The sequence below is a fragment of the Prosopis cineraria genome, unplaced genomic scaffold (genome assembly GCF_029017545.1).
Source record: "Prosopis cineraria cultivar Desert tree isolate PC_DT_omini unplaced genomic scaffold, ASM2901754v1 PC3, whole genome shotgun sequence".
NCBI lineage: Eukaryota > Viridiplantae > Streptophyta > Magnoliopsida > Fabales > Fabaceae > Prosopis > Prosopis cineraria.
This window is the reverse complement of record NW_026555334.1, coordinates 3143745-3165080: the sequence shown is the minus strand read 5'-3', so window position 1 is coordinate 3165080 and position 21336 is coordinate 3143745. Positions and strand designations below refer to the sequence as shown.

Genomic DNA, 21336 nt, shown 5'->3' with positions numbered 1-21336 from the left:
CTTTCCTCCTCCTCAGCATATGCCTAAAGAAGTGAGAAGAATAGGACAATGGCAATCAGACTATAATAATAAAGGCTGTGGCATTAACATGAAAATCAGGGAAAACTTTAATTCTATAGGAGGCAAGTCTAGTCATTTATAGAAGGCTAAAATGCACCTTTAGTCCTTTAACTTTACACCAACTTTCATTTTGGTCCTTTAATTTATAAAATGTTTTTCCAATCCTTTAACCCTAACACCATTAATTTTATTAGCAAAAGATTCCTTGAACTTTTAAATATTTGACAAAATATTCTTAAATGTTAACATATTAAGTGTAATTTTGTAAAATAATAGTGATTGACACAAAAAATAATCATTCGAAACTAATGATATTAGGGTTAGAGGTTTGAAAAGATACTTTGTAAATTAAGGGACCAAACTAAAATCTTATATAAAGTTAGAGGAAGGTATACTTTAAGTTTTTTAGAAACAACACTGAAGATGGGTCAAAGGGTTTCCAAAGCATCAAGATCCATATAAATTAATGAGCTCTTGGCCTTCTCGCAAACAATCCCAAACTACCATACTTCACAATGCAGTAAGGTTTTATAAATGAAGAGATAAGGAGTTGTATGAGATGCTAAACAATTCAAAAGTCTCCTTCATTCACCTTCAACACTTTCCCTTTTCTTTTCTTTCTTTCCTTGAAAAAAACAAAAGGAAAAATATAAGCAAAAGAATAAGTACCTCTAGAAGAACATCCCTGAACTCAGCACACCACAATGCCATCAAAGACAGGATGTGAACGGCCATTTTTAAATTCAAAACCAACCATGGCAGACGCATAATCAATTTCTAGCCTCTTTGCAACAGCAAATGCCTTTGGAAACCTCAAGTGCACGGTCCCTGGAGGAAGGCATTTCTCAGACCAAACTTCAACTTGACCACGCTCATTCTAGATAGAAAAATGGAAAATACAGAAATCAGTGGCACGAAAATTTCAATTATCTCATAAGAAAGAAAAGAAAAAATACATATACCAATTTTAAAATTTCATTGCAGGTAATAATGTATCGCCAAGTAATGTACATTGTTGGCCTGTAACTGATTGGTCGAGCTGATGAATAAGAGGCGCCCCCCGGGGGGGGGGTGTGGCTGGCCAGAAGGGGGTTACTTACAGAAGGCATTAAATAAGAGTATGACAGGCAATTAGTGAGTGTTGTTTGGGAGAGACTCTAACCTCCCGACTGCTAGAGGATTGATGTGCGTTGGAGTGAGTTTGTTTCTGTGTTTTATACTGAATTATAGTTTTTCCAGTCGCTTACATTATACTCTGGTAGTGTTCTATCTTCCTTCATAGCATTTATCGTCTCTATCATCATATTATCTACATGTTCCATACAATTCTTCAACATCTCCTCCACCCTCCATTTTGCAAGTTCTTCTTGAGATATTCCCTCTCAATACCCACCAGGGTTTCTTTCTTTCTTTGTTTGAAAAAAGGAAGGGGGGGGGGACTGCTCTGATACCACAATCATCGAAACCACCTCTAGAGTGATATTTAACAGAAAACAAACACTGCCAAAAGATGATGTAGGCAGCTGCAAATACTGAAAATAAGCATAAAAACACAAAAATAGACACACACACACCGCTCCTCTGGCATTTGAGAGGCTAGAGTCTCTCCATAACAACACTCACTAATTGCCTTCCATACTTCTTCTAGATGCCTCCTATAGGTAACTGCCTCTCTAACCAACTCCCTCTCTCTCCACCTCTTGAACATGTGATATTAACTAGCTCCTCTGAATCAGCTACAGGCCCAACATGCATTTACTACTTAATTTATACGCATGATTGGAAACTTGTGGAGCCTTGGAATAGATGAGATTGAAGAGGGCTTCTGCCAGGGGTAGTTTAGATATTTTATCTTTTCATTCATGTTGCATATATGAAAAAAGGAGGATTTCTTTGTGATCTCTAAGCCGTCTTGCATGTTGCTCCATCTACTACCTTACCATGATACTTTAGCATTGAATAATGAAATCCTAATTCTTTCTATCGTCTACTTCATCAACTAAACTATTAGACTAATCATGAGCCAAGACCCATCATCGATTACACAATATCCAAAGAAAGTAACAGGAATGACCTTAGGAACTATCCCATTTACAGCATGAGGCAGATTTAGAGGTTCCAGTTGCCACTTCCCATAGAATTCAATATTTTCCTTAGAATCACTGCCACCATAGTCATCAGCCTCAGAATCTTGTACTTTTTGATGTTTTACAGAAGATTTGAGCAGCTGGACAGAAAATTGAGAAGATATTCAAATTCATGTGAAAATTAGAAGGGCATAAAACACAATTATACAAGGGAAACAATATGTTGAGTCCTTAAAGTCATACCAGACCTTTGCAGGATGTTCATTGGATTTAACTTGCAGCCCTTCCCGAAGCCACCTCCCTTTTGTCTTAAGCGTCTGCACACAAGTCCTTGGGTAAACCGGAAGGCCTGAACAAAAGCCAAGAATTGGGCCCTTGGGATGAAGAACTTGATACTTGGTAAGCCATTTCTCTATTGCATAAAGTGGATGACTTCTGTAAGCCTGCATATGGAAGAAAGAATCTTACAAAGGAATTCTCGCTATCTATTATCCAGCACATCTTGTTGTTCAGGCATACTTTTGACTACCTGCTGATTAGTTGGAAGAGGTTCAGTTAATGCCCTGGTCTGCAACTCAATATCCTCAAGGGAGCTCCGAGTTGGTGCAAATGAATTACCCTTTCTGGATTCTGCAGATATAGCTTGGTTTGTTTCCACATGAACCACTCCTTCAGTTGCACCTGATTCTAGCTCTCTCAGTGGTGCCAGAACTGAATCCCACCACATTGAATTAACTCGTTGTGACGCAATCTTGTGCCACTTTGTACAGTACCTGATAAGTCAATACCATTGTTATAATGTAAATAATTGTAAAGCCAATATTATAATCATAGTGAACTAATTTAATGGAGAGAATGCAAGACCTGCGGGTCACATCTTTGGCTCCCTGACCTGCAAAAGCAAGAACATATCTCAAAGATGTTTTACATGCAGCAGCCATGGATTCGACCTTGTGTTCTCCATCAATAATCAAATTGATAGTATCAATATGAACCCACTTTCCGGTCAAATTCTCTCCACCGCAATATACTTCTGCCCAGTACAGAGGAGATCCAAATTTCATTGGTCCAACTGCTGTAGACATTTCACGCGGGAAGGTTAAAGATTCATCACATATAATCCTTTTGATTCTTTTCGATGGAGAATTTTCTGAATTAGCATTCAAGATTCTCAGACATGACTCCTTTTTGTTCAACTCATCCCCAATTGCTGTAGCAGAAAGAGCCATTTCCAACTGCATTTCAAACTCAAGATCCCCTTTCCTCTTTGCTTTACCAGTCTGGTTAGTGAGACATTCAGGGTGATTATGTTCTGTCTCAGAATTTCGTGAGTTGGACACGCTACCATTCAGCTCATGAGCAAAAGGGGGATTTGTGGACTCAGTCAAATGACTCGTTGAGTGGTATTCCTTCCTTTCATGTGATTGGCCAAGAGAACTTTCACTGGAATTTTCTCTCTCATAGCCTGAAAACAATTTTTTAGGGTGCCTAAGGTCTTCTTCTGGCCTGGATACCATCACTGTTGGAGCATTAAATACACCCTTACTAGATCCAGTTGCATCAGATCTAAAGGATTGACCTGGTTTAAGAGAGGCAACATCCAAAATGGAGACAAACCTGAAATATTATTTCAGAAGAAAATTAACTCCACATATCTACTTTTGGCACAAGAAAATAAATTCTTCTGGAAGTTGCGGAAGAAGGTTCAATCAGTAGATCTTGTAAACAGATTCAACATTCATTAAACATAATCTAAACATTGCAATATGATAAAAGAGGGTCCTAAACTAAGCTTCTTAAAAGCAGGGGTAACAAATGAAATATGGTCTATTTGAAACCATATGATAAAAGCCCTTCATCAACAAAAAAACAGGGGGGAAAAAGCCAGACAAATATGAACTTTATTTTTATGCAATACCTTGTTGTAAGATTCAAAGCTCTAAATAGGGCAACTGATAATGCAGCAACCTGCATTGAAAAGAAGCAATTGCAAAAAGGGGGGGAACCTGTTAATGAAACTTCTCAGACAACAGAGCAATCAACAATAAGCTTCAGATAACACAAGCCATTTTTGAGCAACTTTATTTTACTACTGGTTTAGTCTAATTATAAGAAGATTATCAGGTAACTTCAAAGTCATCAAATCCTTTCATACCAAGATTGAGTTAATAATAAGAGATCCACATTTTTAACCATTTGAAAAGCTTTGGATATATGTTAACATAAAAAAATGAATATAGAATGAAAACATACTATGATTAATCAGCACCTGAATAATCATGTTAAAATGAATATAGCTCTTCTGATTAAAAAGGAAAAAAATGAAGGTAACTCTCGCTAAAGGACAAACTTAAAAGCTACATTCATAATATGATAAGAGATCTACCTCCTCAAAACTACCCTCACGTGTTTCAAGAGCTGATGCCACAGCAGAATGAAATGACATTTCTCCACTAGTAAACTTTTTAACACGAAAATTATTATGAAACTGCAAGTATCACACAAATAAACCAAACAAGTGGTATACCATGAGTCTGTTCAAGATGGTCACCAATTGGACCAAAAATAAAATTGTGCTACACAATCAAACCATACCCATGCAACAAGAGGATGTAAAGCTTTTGAAGTGAGCTTGGTGACATTTGATAGCTGGATCAGGTGTTCTGGAAGTAGAGAAAGCAACGAAGCCTGCCATGTTCAGAAAATGCCTCAAACTAACATCAAGCTTCCATGTGAAAAGTTCAGGATATAATGATTCATTGGGCAAGAAACTAGAGCAAGACCGGTGTAACCTTGGTATTATTTCCAACAGTAGTGATTAGGAAATTAATCACAAGCATCTTCAAACAGAAAGAGGAAAATGGGAAAATTAATGATATCCTAGGTTACTGTAGCAGAAAATTAACAAAAGTGAAGCATGGAAATTGAGGCTCAACTTTGGAAAAGCTTAACTCTCTCCAAGACGAGACCAACCAATTCCTTACTCAAATAGTGATGCAAAACCTTAGGAAAAAAAACCCGCAGTTGGCTTTCCAGCCCATGATTCTCTTGTCTCCTCCTCTTAGCAGCAGATGCAAGTTGTCTGGTGTTGGTATAAACATGATTGATGGGCCCAGTAGGCCCATCAGATCACCATTCAATAATGCACAAACTGTAATAAGAGGATAGATTCATAAACAGTGAAGAAAAACATACCAAAAAGCTTCAAGCTGCTGAACTCACCAAAGGATTACACAAGCCAGCATTTGATAGTTGTATCTCCCCTCATTTGGATGAGAAAATGGACGGGAGGGGAGGGACCTCCTCTCCCAACCCTCCCCTCCAAATTGGGGGGATTTAGAGTGATTTTGTAGCTCCTTCTCCCCCCCGAAATCCTCCCCTCCTGATTCCCCCTCCTGATGAAAATCCCTCCCGTCCCCTCTACTCCAACCAAACATAGTAACTACCTCAAACTCTTATAGACATACTTTGGGATTCAATCAGAAGAGTTTTTCGGTCTATTTGCTACATAAAGTTATAGCAAGCTACTATCCGAAGAACTGAGATTTTATCACCCCAAGTACCAATCAACAAAAAGTAATTGTTTTAGTCATCTATTAATCATGTTTCCCAATTTTATACAATAAATATATGCAACGTCACATGTTGTCTTTATGCATTTCTTCCATAAATCTTCATTGTTTATTGGTTTGTATTTAATCTAACTTTTATGGCTTTCACTTTGATATAAAATTTACTCAAAATAATTTTAATTATTTCAAGTGAGGCAATGCTATCCCATGCATTGTACAAGTGTCCATTCTAGTTATTGATTATATTCAAAAGTGTATTATTCACACTGAAAGTCCAGGAAATAACCTGAATTAGAGGATCATCACAGACTTTGTCAATTAATCTTCCACGAGAAAGTAAACAAAGCAAATGAACCTTGTGCACAAGCTCAGCAAAGCCCTGGAGAATGCACAAAATTACTTTCAGCAAGGGCTATATTAGTTATGACATCAAAACCAACCATACAGCTAACTGCTCATACAGGATAGTATTAGACCTTATCCTGGGCTGAAGCACGGCGAATTCGTTTCTGTGTAGATAAATCAGGGGTCACATTCAATTCAATAGTCATAGGATGATCATCTGGGGCAATTGAACCCTCTTCCCAATCTGAGTCATCCAGTTCTTCCTTGTTGTTCCAGTGGCTTTTGTCTAAACTTACATCATCACATTTCTCTTTCAAAGAAGCATTTTTCATAACATTTCTACTGCAATGTCCATTCTCTAAAGTCTCTGGTGGCAGGACTGGTTCCAAGGCTTGATAGTCATTTCTTTCTGACTCAGACTGTGGCAATGAGAAAATCAGAACCTCAAGTATTAATGAATTCAGAACGAAGGTAAATTATACAGCTAGTAAAAAAATTACACATCAAAAGCTGTCAATTAGCAGAAAAATAATTTAGTGGGACTAACCATCCCAATTGAATGATCTAAATGAAGATTACTATCATCTGTCTCTTTCAAGGAAGAGCCAACTTTATCGGCACAGCTAAGGAACTTGGCCCCTGCCTCCTGGAATGTTTTATCCAGCATTCCTGAAAATCGGCATAAACATTGGTTACATAAGTACTGTAATATAATTTCCTCATTCTTGACAGCCAACTCAAACGAGAAAAGATTAACAAAATATTATCAGACCAATATCACTTGGCGGCTGAAATTGGCTTCTACCTTCCAAGTTGTGTAGAGCTCTCGTTTCATTTTCTGTAATTTTGACAATGATTGAATGACAACAAGAATGTAAATGAACAAGAATTTAGAATGTCACTGGCATTGATTTTATAGATTCATTTATCCAAAGGTAACTTACAGCTCTAAGACTATAGGCTGCTCTTTTAAGTTAGAAATAAAAGTTGAACATGGTATTTTTGGTTTAAATTCTCCAAACACACACAGAAGCTTGATACTAAGCCAATTACAGGTCAAAAGGTCATCATTCCGAAACATTCAGCAGGCAAAAAGAAAAAAGAAAAAAAAAACAAGTTCGAGTTTGAGGTATTGAAAAATAAATTACTTCAATTCAATCAGCCCCTATTGTCAGAATCATAACTGGATGCATTCCATTAAAAAAAAAAAAAAAAGCTGCAGAAGCATAATTTATAAAGTGATCAACTTTCCATCGCTCAAACACGAAGGTCAAACTAAAAGTTGCCCTACACACTACTGCCCCTTGCATTCTATGGGTTTAAGGAGAGTTTTCTAATGAATGTGATTTTTATTTCAGAGAAAAAAGACGTGAAGGCCGAAAGAAGGAACTCCCTCTTTCAAAAGTTGATTAATTAAATGCTTCAAATGTGATACAAAGATAATACTTTAGAGGCGTTATTTTATCTGGTCCGGGTAACAGCTTTTTCATTGCCACTTCATTTCTTTTCCTTGCTGCGTCGTTTTGGGGATTCCAGCATGTTATATTCGAGCTTGGCCCCCACGAATTCTGTTATGCTAATAGTGGAATCTTTTGCCTCCGTCCTCTTATCTCTCTTATCTTCATCTTGTTCTCTTCTTCCGCATTTTATTTCTTCCCTCTTAACAAAATGGCAGAATTCCTTCGTGACTTAATTGGAGCCTTATCTATTCACTTTCGATATTACATAAAGTTTCTCCAAGTTATCTCTTTCTCGTATTTCTGAGAAATACAGAAAAAAGGCTGAAGAAGATCACAAATCAAAGTAGGTACCTGAGGATGAGGCACGTCTCTTTCGCTTGGAACTACCTCTGCTTCGCATTACTCTAGTCTTGCCAATCTCTCAGGATTCAAAGAGTGGGGAATAAAAAGTGAGGCTCGTGGCGCCAGAAACAGTTGGTTCTTGTAAAGAAATGGGCGTGTTCTTGGTTCTTTATGGTCCGGGCAGGGACAAGCAAGCCAATAAAGGCATTACAGAATTGAAATTTGGGAAGGACAGAAAAAGCCCTAAGCCCCTTATGGTGGGTTTAAGATTTTTGATAGAATGTAAAATTGTGAATAAAAAGTTTTTTAAAAAAAAGAAAGTTAAGAAAAATGGCAATCAAGGTACATTATATATCCTCTTCATTTAAAAATACAAATATTTTTTAAGAAATTAGATATTAAAAAATATAAGGTATTTTTAGTTTTTCGAGATGTAATCATCTTTTTTTCAAAAATAACTCTATTAATAATGACTTTATATTTATTATAAGGTTTTTAAGAAAAGTAAATATGAAAGATAAAGTTAGTTTAAAAATAAGTAATTACTTTAATGGGGTGAGATTAGGTTAAAAATGTCTTATATTTTTAAACGAAGGGAGTAAAATTTATACCGATCAAGAATTAATTATTGTTAAAATCTAAATGGATATTTATCGATTTGAATTAATTTTTTATTAATAAATATTCATTCAAGTTTTAACAATTAATTATAAATTAACAATAGTTCATTAGAGTTTATTTTCATTCAAATTTTGACAATAATTTATCCTAAATTAATATAAATTTTATATAAAGGTCTTGACTACTATTTTTTTTCCAAAAGTTAAATAATATTAATTAAAATAAAAGCAATTACAAGATAAAAGCCACAAATAAAAAAGAAGATATACTAAAAGAGTCCGCAGATCAAGAAAGAATGTTTAGTAATAAAGTCACATCTAAGGACAGATCGAGGGAGTAAGGAGGAGTTCTTGTCCCCCACATTTCAATCATCCATTGGGATAATTTAAACTTTTACTCAAAAAAATTATAAAAAAGATTTTGCCTCCCCAACCTCAAATTTTATTTTCAAGTTGCCCCCTTAAAGTAGTTTCTGGATCCATCCCCAAACGTATCCAAAACAGTAAAACTAATGAACATTTTAATTCTCTTTAGAGAGCAATGGGACATAAAATGATTATATTTTTTATTCCTCATGAACATTAATTATGTTTGATTTGAGGAGAATAAAAGGCAGGGGACTAGAGATTTTAAGGAGTCTGATTTTTAAAAAATGATGAACAAGTGGGGAAATAACATTTTAATAAAAAGATGTAATGGGAAAAAATAAAAATCAATTAAAAACTTTCATCCTCATTTCTTCATATTTTCAATCTAGCTCAATAATATTTTTTCTCTCTCTCCTTTCGATATTCAAATTATAAAAACTAATAAAAGTTAAATATCTAGTAAATAATACCTTGATAATTTTAAAAATTAGTGTCAATAAAGTGTGACATAGAATTGCAAAGTTAATTATAACTTAATGACTATAACAATAATAACATGAATTATTATATATTTTTTATTCCTTATGTAGAGATGTTTTTAGTGGTAAAGAGAAAAAATTATAAATATCTAAGGGTGTTCGTGAGATGGGACGGGACCGAAATACTCCTATTCCATTCAAAAAAAAAGGATTAAATTTTTATCCCATATCTTGTCTTATCTCAAAAGTTGTCCCATCTAATTAGAAATTAGAACAGGACTAAGACAAGATCAAAACGTCCCGCTATTCTAATAAATCAAATAATATCGAAAAAAGATTTATATAATAACATTCATTAAAATTTTAAATTATATAATTTATTAAGTTTAAAATTAAAACAACACAAGTACATAAATCATAATAATTTAAAAGTCAATTATTAAATAACATTAATCACAACTAGACATTATGATAACAATTACAAGTAATTTCTAGGTTATAAGAGTAGCAATAGGCAAGCCAGGCATGCCATCAAATCATTGTTCTTCTACTTTAGTTGAGATGTATTAAGTTAATTACTTTTCCAAAAATAAAATAAGAAATGTGATATAAATAAAAGTTATTAAATAGATAAATATGAGAATAAATTGTATTAATATAATTAATATATTAAAACTAAAGATATCGTCCTGTTTACTCTATGTCATTAAAATTATCAATATAAAAAACTTTAGTTTTATATAAGAATTGCAACTATTGAAATTATAATTGATATGATTAATATAAGTATAAATTATATTAATATAATTAATATATTTAATGTATATTTTTAAAATAAAAAATAATATATATAATATTCAAGATAGGACGGGACATCTAGATAGTAATCCTGTGTCTGATCCCGAACTCCTTTCTTATCTTATCTCATAAAGTCTCATCCTAATTATTTTTGAGTCGGGACAATATCAGGTCAATCAAAATAGGTACAAGTTAAACACTTGTATAAAAAGCACTGGGCAAATGGGTTACTGGCCAGCTTGTGCGGGCTGGCATTTTTGTGGGTTAGGTTGGGTTAGCTCGCCAGATAAAACGGGTTGAAAAATTTAACCCAACCCATTTTCTAGCAAGCTAGCCAACCTGCGGGCTGGCTTGCAAAAAATTATTAAATATTTTTAATAATTTAAAATTTATATAATATAAATATATATTTCATATTTTAAAGCAAATTAGCAATTAAAAAATTTAAAAATAAATAAAATAAATATAGAATCAAATCAAGCAAATTTATTTTGCTAGATTTTTACTATCAAGTATCAATCATTTTCTCACTTAGGTGTGTTATCTTTATTACTGAGAAAGAAAATTTGAATATAAATTTATATTATTTTTCTCAATAAATTTATATTTATAATTTCAATCAATAGATATTATGAGATTAATAAATAATATATATTCAAAATATTTCTATAAAAACTAATAAATTATCTTCACAAACTATAACAAAAATTTTATTTGTAAATTGTAGAAAGAATTTACACTATATTTCAAACGTAAATAACATATTTGAGAGTCATAAATTATATATTTAAAAATATTATCATTATTATAAATTTATAAAAAGATATAATGTAATTAAAAGATAAAAAATTATTTTTTAAATATGCTAGCCCGCGGGCTAGCCTGTTTTAGCTTGCTAATTTTACGGGTTAGGCTAACCCAGTCTGTTTTAAAAAAGGGCTAATTTTTCCAATCTAACCTGTCAAATTGTGTGGGTTAAACGGGCTAGCTCGTGAACTCAATCCGTTTTCCTGGCACTATCTATAAATACCCATGAGGCTGCCCATGGAATCAAAAATAAAAAAATAACAACTTGTTTTATTTTAAAATTTGTTACCTAAACATGTCAAATTCGAGCTCCTTAATATACAATCATATTAAATAAATATGTTCACTGTATCTATATGGTTATTGTTAGTAATAATGATTTTATATAGTAGAAGTTTTGATTAGTTTAAATAGGAGACATTAATATCCTATAGATTTCCCAAGATACCATGGGGTAAGTGATAGAATAAAAAATATATAAATAGAAATTTATTTTATTTCTATATAAAATTATTTTGGAATTTTCTGCCTATGAAAATTAAAAATATAAACAATTTTTTTTTTCATTGAAAGGGTCGTAAGCTACTTCTTAGAAATTATAAATATGTTCTATATAAGAATTTTATTTGCAAAAAATCCCATGAATTTATGAAAATATGTTAGAGCCAATAATTTAAGTAGGTTAGGCTTATTTAGTTGAATTTAATTGAAGTTGAACTTATTTGAATCGCGCTTAAAATACTTTAACATATAAAAAAACTCATCTAGCTAAATTTGGCCTAACTTGTTAGGCTTTCTAACTTATTTAGGTTAGCCCGAATACTCAAATTATTAAATATTATTTTTAATTTTTATGTAATTTCAATTTTTATTTTTAAAAATTAAATTTTTAATTTTTAACTTATTTTATAAATAATATAAAAGAAATTTGGATATTTGGACTAAGTTCAATTAGGTTCAAGCTTTGCCCAAATTTCTTTGGGTTTACCCGAGTAGCCCGAATAAACCCAGAGTAATAAAAATCTTCTAAACTTTCAAGTTTGACCATATGAAACATTTATTTAAACTGGCCTATCAAGTGATACTCGGATAAATCTAGAGCAAAAAAAAAAATCTTTAGACTTTCAAGTCCGACTATAAAATTTTTTAAATTTATTTAAATTGACTTGTCAAGTTTTGTTTGATTATCACTTTTAAAATACATTAGTTTTATATAACTTGATAATAATTACCTTGCCATTTAAAATGACACAAAAGTCCTTAGATTTCCGCCCGTTTAATTAACATATTGACCACTAGTAGTTTTTGATCGGATGGTAGTGACTAGTAAAATTTTTTATTAAATTATTCATATTTTAATATTTACAAGTTGATGATCACAAGTTTATAAGTAAATCTTCAAGATTTACAGTTAAAAATTCTTATACGTACACGTTGACTTCTTACAATATTAATAAGTTAATATTTATAAGTCAAACTTTGCATATTTAAAAGTTAAACATCTTAATTTACAAGTCTAAATTTACAAATATTAAAATATTAATACTACTTGTAAATGTGAGAAATTTGACTAATAAACCTTAAATATTAATGTTTTACCCATAAACATTAAAATATTAATATTTTAATAAAAACATGTCTTAAAAATTATTTTTTGACAAGTTAGTAGCAATCAATAATCATTTAAACAACCTAATCAAATTAATGAGAGTTTAAAGACATTTTTGTCATCTTATCTCATAAATTTAATTACAATTAAGTTATATGAGACTTGAGTGTATTTTTTTACAAATTCATGTAGCTTATTTATACATATTTGTTTGCATATAGAACCTCTTTATAATTTTCTCTAAAATCTATCTAGCTCTATTTACTCTATCTATGTTATTATAAAATGCAGATCCTGTATAAACAATAAATATATGAAATGCGGATCTGCCAGTTTGTTGGGCAACAGATCATTTTCTTTCTTTCTTTTTTTTTTTTAACCAGCTTGGGCCAACATATGTGCAATTGGATCTATATAATCATCATCAATGCAAATATTAAATATTTTACCAAAAATGATAAATTAATTGTTTCGACATTTTTTGCTGCCGACCCGAGTCAGGGTGCAAGTCCCGATCCGCCGTTGCTTCTTCAGCCTCGTCCCCTCCCAGCTCCATAGCCTTTGCTCCTTCTTCGTGTTCCTGCCTCGTGCTTCAGCTGGCTCTAGCTTCTCGCCTCTGCTTATGCTTTGTGTGCTTCTCGCTGACCTTCCCTTCGTGCTTCGTGATCGTGAGTTCGTGTGCTTCTGCCTTCTTGCTCTAGGTTCGTCGCCTCTCCAATTGTTCTTGACTTTGCTGTTCTGTCATTGGAATTCGAAGCATAATGTGCCTCCCAAAAGCGAGGGATTGCTCTTTGAAGTGTCAGTATATTTTTAACGGAAATTATTTGAGTGTGATTGGCTGTGGGGAGAGACTATGGTCTTGCTGAAATTAATGTGACTTCACCGGCCTTTGGATACTTCTATTGCAAAAGTGAAGAATTTAAAATGATCGACGACTTTGTGTTAGTAAGAACTATGCTTTTTGTTCTGGAGAATGAGGCTTTTAATTGCCAGATCAGTGGCTTAGCACAGTTGGTCATTTATAATTTCCTAGCCTTCGTAATTTTTTTAGTTAATCTCAGAAGCGATGCATTGTAATGCTTCCAGAGTGTTGACAACGGAATTGTCTTGTGGGAACCTAAAGTGAAGGAACACACGCCGGGGGGTAGTGGAGGTTTGAATTATTCTCTTCTGCACCGTGGAGATTTAATCTATTTATCGGTTTTAGTAAATTTCAGGGTACATTATCAGTTTTGGTAAATTTCACAGTTTTTCGCCTTTACATTGTGCTCCGCAAGTTACGTTATTTGAAATTTGTTGATCCCTTCGATTGGTCACCTGAATGTAATTATGGCAAAATGGCACTGATTTGTGCCTACTTTTACTGTATGCTCGTCAATTGTGGAGAAAATTGGTATTAAGAGGATTTTGTGAACCCAGTGCTTTAGGTGAGATTAGGGAAAATACATGTCACAAGCAGAGGTATCGTTAGGTTCTTGTTGATGTGAAAGTTTGATAACCTTTGACTAATAAACATAATCACTTGAATTATAATGTTATGTGCTGGTTTGGATGTCATGGTGGCGTTGCTAGTAGCTTTGTGTTTGATGTTAATGTGGGAGGAATGAAAATATCTTGCCGCCTACATTTTCAAGCATGCCTGGCAAATGCTCGATACAAGGCTTAAAAAAGGATGAAAAAAATGTCCAAGCATTTAAGGGATACTAGCAGTGATTTTTCTCCCCTCCCCCCTTTTTTTCTTCTTCTTTTTTTCTTTTTTAAGTTTAAAAGTGGCTTCATCTAGCTTTGATTTTTTTATTTATTTCATAATTCATAAGTGTAATCTTTGCTTGTTTTGTCTTTGATGAAAACAAGAATAGAGCAATCGCTAGTGTGATTCCGGGGAGCATGGTCAAGGAAATGCTTTGGTTGTTACTCGTATTCCCTGAGGCTGCTTCCTCTCACAAATCCTAATGGAATGACATTGAAGGCCAAGGTGACTTGAACGGTAAAGTTGTGAAACCCTAATAAATCAGGGCTCTACAGTAGGCGCGTTATCTGATCTCATCACTGGACTCTGAGCACCATAACAATGAAGTTCCCGATAGAAGATGTTACAGTGTACTTCCCCTATGATAACATTTACCCAGAACAATATGCTTACATGCTGGAGCTGAAGCGAGCTCTTGATGCTAGGGGCCATTGCCTCCTTGAAATGCCAACAGGCACAGGCAAGACTATTGCCCTCCTTTCCTTGATCACCAGCTACACTCTCTCCAAACCCCAGAACCCAGTTAAGCTTGTCTATTGTACTCGCACTGTCCATGAGATGGAGAAGACTCTTGCTGAACTCAAATTACTCCACAATTACCAGCTTCAGCATCTGGGTCCCTCTGCCAAGATCTTGGCTGTGGGATTGTCTTCAAGGAAGAATCTCTGTATCAATCCCAGGGTTTTGGCAGCGGAGAATCAGGACTCAGTTGATGCTGGCTGTCGCAAATTGACTGCAAGCTGGGTCAGAGCATTGGCGGCTGAGAACCCAAGAATCCCCACTTGTGAGTTCTTTGAGCAGTATGAGAGGGCCGGTTCTTCTGCAGTTTTGCCGCCTGGAGTTTATACCTTACAGGTGGCTAAAACTTGATCGGATCTGACATTTTAAGATAGATTTAATGATCAAAACCTTATTTTAATAGGCCTTTGTGGTTAAATGACATTCAGACCCAAAACCTGGCTTTGAAACTTCAAACTTAGAATTTTTTATGCTTGCATGTGCCCACCAGGTTTAAGGGCTGCTAGCAAAAAGGAATTTTTTTTTTTAAATTGTTATGCATTTTTCTTTAAGAACCAACTAATTTAATATGAATATAACATGTCTGGCTAGTTTTGCTGCATGACTGGAATTTTAGAATCCCCATTACTGATGAAGAAGCACCTAGCGTGTTGTAGTGGTAGTGATATTAATTAAATGATGAACCTATTGTCATGTAAATTTTAGTTCTACCCTTTTGTGAATGCATCTTTTAGTTATAAATGTAGTTATTTTTTCTCTTGGTCTATATGATTGTAGGATCTGAGAGCATTTGGGAAGGAGAAAGGGTGGTGCCCATACTTTTTGGCACGACATATGGTTCAATTTGCAAATGTCGTGGTCTACAGTTATCAATATTTGCTTGATCCTAAAGTGGCTAGCATAATATCTAAGGAGATGCAGAGAGAGTCTGTTGTTGTTTTTGATGAGGCTCACAATATTGATAATGTCTGTATTGAAGCGCTTAGTGTGAGTGTCAGGAGGCAGACTATTGAAGGTGCTAGAAGAAATCTCCATAAGATGAATCAGGAAATTGACAAGTATGCTCTGTTTCTAGCAGTTACCTTTATTGTTACATGACTTTTTTTTTTTTGTTGTATCAACTTCAACATGGAATAATAAAATACAAATGAGTTCCTGTGATTATATCTTACTTGTATACAATATTTATGTGTTCCCCACATCGGTTTTCTGATTTAAAAAGGTAAAGGACTTTCAATTCTTTGTGAGTGCATTTGAAATCCCTAATGCCTTGCCTCTGCAATGTTGTATCATTATTGTTTTCGGTTTTTTGCTTGAGTATATTTTTGGGCTTATTTTGTTTTTCTTTTGTTCCCAACCCATTGTTGGAATTTGATTTAGATTCTCTTAATTGTTTGACCTGGTAGGAAGGTTCAAGGCCACTGACGCAGGTAGACTACGTGCTGAATACAACAGGCTTGTTGAGGGCTTGGCTCTAAGAGGAGACCTACCTGGTAGGTAAAATGTTTGTATTTTACTGATATTTAAAGGGTGCTTCATTTATCTTAACTAAACTTGTTTTCTTTTCTCAGCTACGGATGGTTGGCTTGCAAATCCAGCTTTGCCTGATGATATTCTAAAGGAGGCTGTACCAGGCAACATTCGCCGAGCTGAGCATTTTCTTCATGTTTTACGTAGATTTGTTCAATATCTTGAAGGGCGCCTTGAAACTGAGAATTTGGAGAAGGAAAGCCCTGTAGCCTTTGTTACCTCTATTATGAATCATGCTGGAATTGACCAAAAAACACTCAAGTTCTGTTATGATCGCCTGCATTCATTGATGTTGACACTGGAAATTACAGATACTGATGAATTTCTACATATCCAAACTATATGTGATTTTGCCACACTTGTTGGCACATACGCTCGTGGTTTTTCCATTATAATTGAACCTTTTGATGAGAGAATGCCACATATTCCAGATCCTGTGTTGCAGGTTAGTGTTTTTGTTCTTTCATGTGTTTTTACTTTTTTGACCATCTCAAAGTTGCTCAAAAGTTGTTGAGTATTAATTATTCAGTATTTCAGTTAACGATGTATGTAGCACAAGTATCATGCAACATTTCTTCTCCTCGGAAACTATTTATTTAGTAACTGCGTTTGAGAATGAGTTAACTAAATGTTTTGATGTGTTTATTTGGATCTATATCTCCTGCATAGCGTGAATAGTGATTAGTTGCTGCATGTTACACTCTATATCATGAAAAGTTGCTTTTATTATTGGATATATTTTTATAATATTTCTCTTATTTTCTTCATCATTGACATTCCAGCTTTGCTGCCATGATGCTTCTCTTGCGATAAAGCCTGTTTTTGAGCGATTTCAGTCAGTTGTGATTACATCTGGCACTCTCAGCCCAATAGATCTATACCCTCGTCTTCTGAATTTCAACCCAGTTGTCAGTCGAAGTTTCACAATGTCCCTAACAAGAGATTGCATATGCCCCATGGTTCTTACACGGGGCAGGTAGTCCAACTATTTTCTCTTCCTTTTTGTTCAGCATGCCTATGTAGTGCATTTTCAATTTCTGGTTTCTGTAATTTGTATTTTGTAAGAGTGGACCCTGAATATCTCTCTTGTATTCCCTTTTCGTGCTGCTTTTTAACAATACAATGGGCTTGTTATTTCAGTGATCAGCTCCCTGTCAGTACCAAATTTGATATGAGAAGTGACCTTGGGGTAGTAAGGAATTATGGGAGGCTACTGTTGGAGATGGCTTCAGTTGTTCCAGATGGAATTGTATGTTTCTTTGTCAGCTACTCATATATGGATGGAATAGTCAATAGCTGGAATGAAAATGGAATTTTGAAGGTGAGTATGCTTTATATTTCTTATGTTAGTGCAAGTTTCTTCTGTTTTATTGTCTGGTGATGCTAAAGGAATCTCTGTGGCAGGAAATAATGCAACACAAGCTTGTTTTTATTGAGACTCAAGATGTGGTAGAAACTACATTGGCTCTTGATAACTACCGCAAGGCTTGTGATTGTGGAAGAGGTGCTGTCTTTTTCTCTGTTGCTAGGTATGACACCAAAAACATTTCCCTCTGGATATCTTTACTTTTTATCTCCTAACTGGATTGATCAAGCTATATGCTTTGTTGAACCAAGAACAGAATGAGTCTTTCTGTGCTGATACAATAAAAGGCAAATATAACTGAAGGAGAATTGAAGATTTATGCTAAGCATAGAAAAATCTAGAATCTGATTAAGTTCATTTTATGTTTTATTAATGATCTTTATTTTGAAAGTCAGGTTATTTAATTTATTTTGGACTAGGCTTTATCTTGTCTTATCCTGTCTTCTTTAGGTTTAAATCAGTTTTTCCTCCCCCTATGACTTCTTAAATAAGGGAATTGGAATAGCATTTCATGACAAGAACTCTCTAAAATAGTTTAGTTGTGTATTATGGCCTTTGTCTTTGATTGGCTGTCTATAATTTTTTTTTACATCAGAATTTAAAATCTGCCATCTGTTCTGTGATTGAAATAGATAACACTGTGTGACGTGGATTCTGATTTTAACATATGCAGACTCATAACAGAATTGTGTTGTTGATTGTTTACAAAAAGACAATTTCATTCCTCTCATTTACTTATTGGGTGGCCTAGCGTTGTGATTTTTTATCCATGTACCTGTCATAGCTAATGAAAATTCAAGAATACATGTGCCTTTTGCAGGGGGAAAGTTGCTGAAGGTATAGATTTTGATAGACATTATGGCAGACTTGTGATCATGTTTGGTGTACCTTTCCAATATACATTAAGCAAGTAAGCTCCCCTGGATTAATTTCTAAATAAGTGCATTCTATGTCTCTATCATTATATGTCTAGTTGATCATGATTGGTTTTCATTTCCAATATACATTATGTTGCTGGTTGCCTAGAATACATTATTGATTTCAAGAGTACTTTGATTTCAGAATTTTGCTAGCACGCCTAGAATATCTACGTGATACTTTTCAAATCAAGGAAGGAGATTTTCTGACTTTTGATGCCTTGGTATGACTACTACTTCTATCAATTCAACTATCTGACTCCTAAACTTAGTGATTTGTGCATCTACAAGCCTTTGTAACATCATTTTTTGGTGGAGCAGAGACAAGCTGCTCAATGTGTAGGCCGTGTTATTCGGTCGAAGGCTGATTACGGGATGATGATTTTTGCTGACAAAAGGTTAGTAATTTGTAGCTTCTAGCCCTCTATATAATTTATCTTTCACGAACAAGGAAGAAATGGGAGGGAGTTGCACTGCAAGTATTTCTTCCACATTCTCGTTCAGTGGTTGTTTGAATGTGATTGAATGTCTCAAAATGTACTAGTTTCTGGTTAGAATTTTTGAGCGTAACTTTGCTTTCTTTCCACTACTATTACATTTGTTGGAAAATAAAAAAATGTTCCACTTTCAAATACTGTCTGTCTGTAACACTGTTCAAGCAAACGAAATTTTTGAGTGTCTGAATCTTATTTTTCATCTGAAGAACAATATATTTTGTTCGAAGGGGGAAAAAAACTAAGGAAAGATATGATACGAGGCACATAATTTACCAACCTGGTTGGGTTAAATGGTGAAGGACTCGGTAAGGTCTCAAGTTCTAACCTTGTTTGTAAATAAGAAACACATTATAAGAGCTGCCATCAAATTTGGGCTTAACCCCGTTTGCATTTGGATTTGACTGATAATACTGTATACTGGATGGCTTGTCACAAAAATAAAGTAAAATAAATCCAAATATTTGATAATGATTGCACATGTACATAATTATCTAGTTTAAATTTGATTACTTGTCCTTTCCTGTGTACTTTACTATTGATGAGGAGGAATAAATCTATAGGAAAACGTAGGCACCTGCGCACAACAATGTTTATAAAAAAATGACCAATAAATAACTAAAGGTGGTTTTGATCACAAGTCTGATGAGGTTATACACATTGGGTTAGTAGGTCTTTTTTCTTAGATATGTCACATTTAATGCATCGTTACCTAAGTTTATCTCGAGATTTTTTCTTTTTTGCACTTACACTGGTTTGTAAAATTTAAGTGATTCTCCAAGATCTAAATTAGCACATCTTCCTTTGATGACTGCATTTTTTTTTTTTTTGATTACTCATTTATTTTCTTATTGGAGGCAATCCTATTCAAGATTTTATATGGCACTGGTTCCAATATATTTATGTTTGTTGTCAAAGTTACAGAAATATCTGAGTTTTTTACTACGACTGCCTACACTCTGCAGGTACAGTCGTCATGACAAACGTTCCAAGTTGCCTGGTTGGATACTGTCTCATTTACGTGAAGCTCACCTGAACTTGAGCACTGACATGGCTTTGCATATAGCACGTGAGGTCTGTCTTTGTAACTGTAAACTATCGAGTAGATCCTGTCCCAGCTATTGGATTTTTTTTAATTATTGTTGTTATATAAAAGAAAAAAAGAAAACACAATTTTTATCCTCTTCTGCGGGATATTTCCTAATTGATTGTCCATGTTATTCCTAATCCCTCCTGATTGGCTAGGAGGAAATGAGGTCTAGAATGTGTGGGCTTGTTTGGTTACTTGTTTTCAGAACAATTTTTTGTTTTGAAAAATAAAAAATAAAAAAATTGTTTGAAAATGTGTTTTCTATTATTTGTTCTGAAAAACAAGAAAGTTAAAAGTGTTTTGAAAGGCTAAAAAAACAGAACATCTTTTTAATGTTTTGTTATTTGTTCTGCAAAACTCGAGAAAAGGCAAAATATATCATGTTTTCATTAAGGAATATTATGTTATTAAAATAAATAACTCTTTCACCTTTTATTTTACCACTTTAGATATTTTTTTAAGAATAATGATTCAAACAGACTTTTTTTTTCCAAAACTTATTTTAAGAACATGAAAATAGAAAATAGAATCAAACATGCCCTGTCTCTCTCTCTCTCTCTATTGTTTTTTTTTTTTTGGGTCTTTGTGATTAGTCTTGGAACGAGACGATTAAGAGTTGGATGTCGATGTGACAATGAGTAGATATGTAACGTGAATTTATCTTGTAATTTGTTGGATACAGTTCCTTCGGAAGATGGCACAACCATATGATAAGACTGGGGAAAGTGGCAAGAAAACTCTATTATCCCAACAAGACTTGGAGAAGATGATGCTTGAAGGTAAAATGAACGATGTTTTGCTTTGAGACCTTGGCCCGCCTTCATGACCTGTTCATTACTTTTGAATCTGCTTGAGGGGAAGATTTGACAGAGGAATTGAACTGTGCCTGATGTATTTTTGTGTTCAATTAAATTAAACAGTTTTCGAGAATCGTTGTGGACTGCATCAATTTTGTTTAGTGGGTGATGATTAATATAATTTGGTTAAAAGTAGTTTAACTGTTAAAAATATTATAATTTTTCATGGTTGCCCGTGACGATGATGGGTGCTGAAGAAAGAACACTTTTCATTCCAAATAATCCTGGTTATAAATAGGATGGGAGGGAGAAATTAGTAAATACA

General features: G+C 34.0%; 2 protein-coding genes across 8 annotated transcripts; one reads left to right on the top strand and one right to left on the bottom strand.

Moving 5' to 3' along the window:
* Nucleotides 1-758: 758 nt before the first annotated feature.
* Nucleotides 759-8080, bottom strand: LOC129307229 (DNA repair protein RAD4; the record flags this gene model as incomplete). 4 transcript variants are annotated; one of them, XM_054948120.1, is given in 13 exon segments in its annotated part: nt 759-937; nt 2135-2287; nt 2396-2590; nt 2677-2920; nt 3012-3764; nt 4066-4115; nt 4534-4635; nt 4743-4835; nt 6006-6098; nt 6196-6483; nt 6612-6733; nt 6837-6902; nt 7876-8080. In XM_054948120.1, coding segments are annotated over 13 exon segments (2387 nt in total), but the record flags the coding sequence as incomplete, so codon positions are not given.
* A 4935-nt stretch (nt 8081-13015) lies between these two features.
* On the top strand, nt 13016-21206 carry LOC129306326 (general transcription and DNA repair factor IIH helicase subunit XPD). Of its 4 annotated transcripts, none has more exons than XM_054946853.1 (13): nt 13016-13249; nt 14408-15153; nt 15595-15875; nt 16228-16310; nt 16389-16792; nt 17130-17323; nt 17488-17668; nt 17752-17876; nt 18534-18623; nt 18776-18854; nt 18952-19028; nt 20090-20198; nt 20897-21206. In XM_054946853.1, the coding sequence occupies exons 2-13, from the start codon at nt 14620-14622 to the stop codon at nt 21017-21019; spliced, it is 2280 nt and encodes a 759-aa protein (XP_054802828.1). In that variant the 5' UTR covers nt 13016-13249; nt 14408-14619; the 3' UTR covers nt 21020-21206. The 4 variants fall into 4 exon arrangements, with proteins under 4 accessions (XP_054802828.1, XP_054802827.1, XP_054802831.1 ...); XM_054946852.1 differs by having other exon boundaries at nt 14403-15153; XM_054946856.1 differs by having other exon boundaries at nt 13016-13701.
* The last annotated feature ends 130 nt before the right edge of the window (nt 21207-21336 follow it).

Coding starts and splice junctions, on each gene's coding strand:
- LOC129306326 (XM_054946853.1), top strand. CDS start 14,620: ATGAAGTTCCCGATAGAAGATGTTACAGTGTACTTCCCCTATGATAAC. Junction 15,154..15,594: donor CTGGAGTTTATACCTTACAG/GTGGCTAAAACT, acceptor ATATGATTGTAG/GATCTGAGAGCATTTGGGAA. Junction 18,624..18,775: donor TTCCAATATACATTAAGCAA/GTAAGCTCCCCT, acceptor CTTTGATTTCAG/AATTTTGCTAGCACGCCTAG.